Genomic DNA, 4672 nt, shown 5'->3' on the forward strand with positions numbered 1-4672 from the left:
CCAATGACAACCGAATGCGAAGTAATTTAGATATCAGCATTTTATTTATAACCGCATTTCATCGTTGATGGGCATAGTTTAAAGACCGATTTCACAATCTCCTAATCGCTTTGAGAGGTTACAATTATTTTTTTCTAAATTCAACATCAGCATATCTTGTGATTCTGACCCATGGAGATAAATGACAAGATCGATCTTCAAGATGGTAATAGAATGATGGAAAATATTTGCCTCTTCTCTGACAATATGACACGACAAAGTGGCCTTCCTGAACCAAGGTTTAATGTTACATTCCTCGTTCTGCTTATTATCTCTGGTCTTACTGTATTGACGAATGCCCTTATTCTGACAGGCTTCTACTTCCAGAGGAAACTAAGGAGTTACACCAACTACTATATCATGAACATCGCCATCGCAGACCTACTTGTAGGCCTGATCATGATGCCACTCCGTTCGCTGACCTTTTTTTACGGGACATGGATCTTCGGGCACACTGGAACTGTCTTCATTTTAGGATTCCAGAATACTTTGCTGAGTGTATCTGTATTTGGTGTAATCGCTATTTGCCTGGATCGGTATATAGCTACCTTCTATCCCATCGAGCATTTCCAACGGAAGAGTATCCGCAAGGCTACCTTGGTAAACATTAGTACCTGGGTGATATCCTTTGCCGTGTGGTTTCTGGTGTTTTCTGTATGGGATCTCGTGGATTCTAATGATACTCGCGCACCAAATGGCTTGTTTAAACCAAACTACTCGCTCAGAAAATCAACTATCCTATTGGTATCCATCATTAGAGCACTTGGACCGCTTCTTATGATATTTGGACTTTACACTCGTATTTACCTCCGTGTCAGGTCGATTGGAAAGAGGCCCATCTCAACAGGTCTAAAGACGAAGGAAAGCCGTAATAGCGTTGCACTTGTAAGACAGCGGGAAAATGCAGAATTAGCTTATGCGAGTAGCGCACAAGATAGGGACAAAGATATCGATGATAACTTCAAGAACCCCGAGGGGAAAGTAACATTAGGCCAAGATATTTCAGGTAGGCCTTCTATGCCTACCGACAACGTACCAGATATAAGCACAGAAAATTCCCTATCTCATGATAGATCCAGGAATTATCGTCCAAGCATGGAAAATACCTCATCTCCTAAAAGAATCATCGGGAAATCATCAAAAGCCGATGGAGCTTCGATGAAGGGCCAAAAAGCAATGAGGACCTTGACGTTAATAGTTCTGGCTTTCTTTGCAACCTGGTTACCAAATACCGTCGACCTCCTGGTAGCTACAGTATATAAAGAATATTTTGGCATCATGAATGAGTTATTTCCAGTCTCGGAGCTATTTCGTTGGGTAACCTACTGCAACAGCCTGATCAATCCAGTCGCATACGCAATGGCTCAGCCCCTAATTCGACAGACTGTCTTAAGGATACTCCGTTGTAAAAGATGAGCGTAAAATATCACATTAGTTCTCCCTCTTACTTTCAATTCACAGTCATACAAACCATGTAACGGTCATAAGCGATGATAAATGATAAAAGAGAGTGAAAATATGTTACATTCGTGGCGTTTCTCCTTCCTTTAAAGTTCCACTTTTTATCTCATGTTCCTCCTTTGACCGGAAAAATTACACAAGTCTTAAAGCTAACTGAACTCAAATAAAAAAAAATCTACTTGCGCAATATTATCTTCTATCTATGACCTCTCATTTGGGCCTAAATTTAAGAAAATGTTAAATTAAGATTTATTGGAGGCAAAGTTAAGTGGGAGTTGGCAGAAAAAGTTTTAAAAAATGAAATAAAAGCAAACCGAACAGACTGAGGATAAAGAGGCAGGTGTGGTGTTCTCCAAGGCCTTTGGTCAGCCAGAGTTTGATAAACTTGACATTCCTTCTTTGGGGAACTAAAGTTATATCGTGCATTTCTGATCTGATCTCTTTACTTGTAAATCAAAGAACTGTTTAGATTTGAACTGCTTATTTATCTATTTCTGATATTTTGACAGGGTAGCCCATTCACCAATAAGTAGTGGTCTACCATGGGGCCCTGAATAACAATAAACATATTTACAAAATGCATAACGTATGTACAGAATGTTACGGCATGAAAATTCACATTAGGATTTGAATGTACAACGAAACATTAACAAACTTAGCAGCAAACAAAACGCAGACGGACACTCGTTTGACGTATAATCAAATATCAATAAATCAAATTAACTAAGAACGACATCTTGAAAATACTGATGATATACACCAAATCATCAAGGTCATGCTAACACAAAATACGCACAACAGTGGACGTTCCGCAAGTTATTTATAAATTACAAGTTCTTTTAAACATTCTCTTAAATGAAATGACAGAAGGAGCTGTTCTAATTGAATTATCAAGCTTATTCCATTCAAATATTGAAGAAACAATTGGACTACACTTATAACAATCAGTGCGAAACTTGGGCACGCGTAAATATCCACTGTCTCTCTGTCTGGTATGATGTTCATGTACATCATTTGGATTGGTTAAGTTTACCTGAAGGTAAGAAGGTGCTAAATTATGAACACATTTATATATCATCAAAACGCGACTGAGCTCAAATCGTTTGTCTAGTGTCATCCATTTAAGACTTGCGAACAAATCAGCCGACGGTGTGTCGTATGTCTTTATTATTATTCTTGCAGCCCTCTTCTGAATTTTTTTGCAGCTTAATTGTATGGGATTGAAATCTATTCGACCATACAGCAGAACAGTAATCAAATCTTGGCAACACTAAACTGTTATAAAGCAACTTTAAGGACTGCACAGGCAAAGAACTTTTCGCTCTCTTTATTATGCCAATACTTTTCTGAGTAAGTTTACATACATTTTCAATTTGTTTTGACCATTTCAGTTCTTCATCTATCAAAACTCCTAAGCATTTGGTGAATTGAACTCTATGTATCAAATCACCTTTTAACGAAATCGTGAAAGAATCTATTTTCCTGAGATTAGCACGAGAACCTATTATCATGACACAAGTTTTTTCAGTGTTGAGGACGAGCTGATTATCTTTAATCCATGCCATGACCTTGTTTAATGCAACAGTTAATTTTTTCTTCCAAAACTGTCGCATCATTCGCACTGACGGTAAGTGTCGTGTCGTCAGCGTACATATCTATGATACCTTCATGAATACATTCAGGTAAACTATTAACATATATTGAAAATAAAAGGGGACCTAGAATTGACCCTTGTGGCACGCCTAATTTGACGATTGAAGGGTGTGATTTGGCTCCTTTGAATTTTGTCACTTGTTGTCGATCAAATAAATATGATTTAAACCAAGTGATAGTCCTATTACTACAACCAATGCAAGCTAATTTCTTTAAAAGCAGCTCATGGTCCACGGTATCAAAGGCCTTCCGAAGATCTATGAACGCAACTCCAGAAATTAAATTGTTATCAATGTTTAACGACCACTGATTTACAAGTTTTGCAAGAGCAGTAGTTGTTGAATGCATAGGCCGAAAGCCAGATTGATTTGGGTGTAATAAATCATATTATAGACATGGAATACAATTATTGCACTGTAAAAAACTATTTATGTAGAAGTGTTGTGGCGCGTAGTGGTTCTGACTTTCTTCTTGTTCCTGTGGCAAGGTTTCAATCCTCATTTGCCACTCTCCACCCAGGTGTTCTAAGGGTACCTGGTAAGATGCGATAGCCTATGTAGTATTCTTAGCAATTGAGTTTGGATACTAGTGATTAAATGCTCCCGATGGAGTGGAGAAAGCACCTACATTGTGTGCGGGCATGCCAGGGTCTGATGACTGAATACAATGTTGTATTCATTTAAATAATCAAATTATTGAGACCGTCCCTTTTCATCTATCGCTACACGTCTTTGGAACTCCCCATTCTACACTCCGTGAAATTAACAGCACTGAAGTCTTCAAACCTTCCCACAAAACTTACTTATTTTAGCAGATGTGTAGTAATTCATTCCTTAGTTTTTATTCTTAGCCATTCTAAATGAAGAATGGTTAGACCCATGAACAGTAAAAGCATTGTTCAAAGTTCTATGCAATGATGTTTATATATTGCACTTTATAGTAATTGCATGAGAGAAAACAAGTTCAAGTTTTAATATTTATTCTTCAATTAATTAAGAATCGCTGTTTAGGCTTTTACGCTGTAAAGTTCACGCAGTAAACAGCGCTGTATAAAATAAAAAAATAAAAAAAATTGTACAATGTGCTTCGTCCAAGAGTTCCGAATCCACTGACCATAATTGTTTGTTTAAAAGTGGTATGTACATTCTTTCCTTTGTATTCGTTATTAGAGAATGTTTTTTGTATAATCATGTATGTGCGTAGACAATTTAATGATGACATTAGGTACGTTATTTTCGATTCGATTCTATTGTGTTTTCGTATTTTTGTGGTATTCATGTAAGCTCTATCTATATGGTGTTTTTAATTCAAGTGGTTCTCCCTTCTTCACGACGCCCTTCTGTATATAAATAAGTATGGTAATCGACTACAAATGTTTATAAAGGTAATATAGGGCCCATACAGATGTTGCCTTTAAATAAGATATAATAATAGAATAAAATGAATGTTCCCCAATCATCTACTTCCTATTTGTTGAAAATGCGTTTAAATTAACAAGTTGATGACTTAGAGTTTGATG

General features: G+C 37.0%; 1 protein-coding gene across 1 annotated transcript; it reads left to right on the forward strand.

Annotated features, from left to right (window-relative positions):
* Window positions 1–246: 246 nt before the first annotated feature.
* LOC135156030 (muscarinic acetylcholine receptor M5-like) lies at window positions 247–1455 on the forward strand. The gene has a single exon (XM_064107028.1). It carries the CDS (start codon window positions 247–249, stop codon window positions 1453–1455), a length of 1209 nt encoding a protein of 402 aa, XP_063963098.1.
* Window positions 1456–4672: the final 3217 nt, after the last annotated feature.

This window comes from Lytechinus pictus, chromosome 11 (assembly GCF_037042905.1).
Source record: "Lytechinus pictus isolate F3 Inbred chromosome 11, Lp3.0, whole genome shotgun sequence".
In the NCBI taxonomy this organism is placed as follows: domain Eukaryota; kingdom Metazoa; phylum Echinodermata; class Echinoidea; order Temnopleuroida; family Toxopneustidae; genus Lytechinus; species Lytechinus pictus.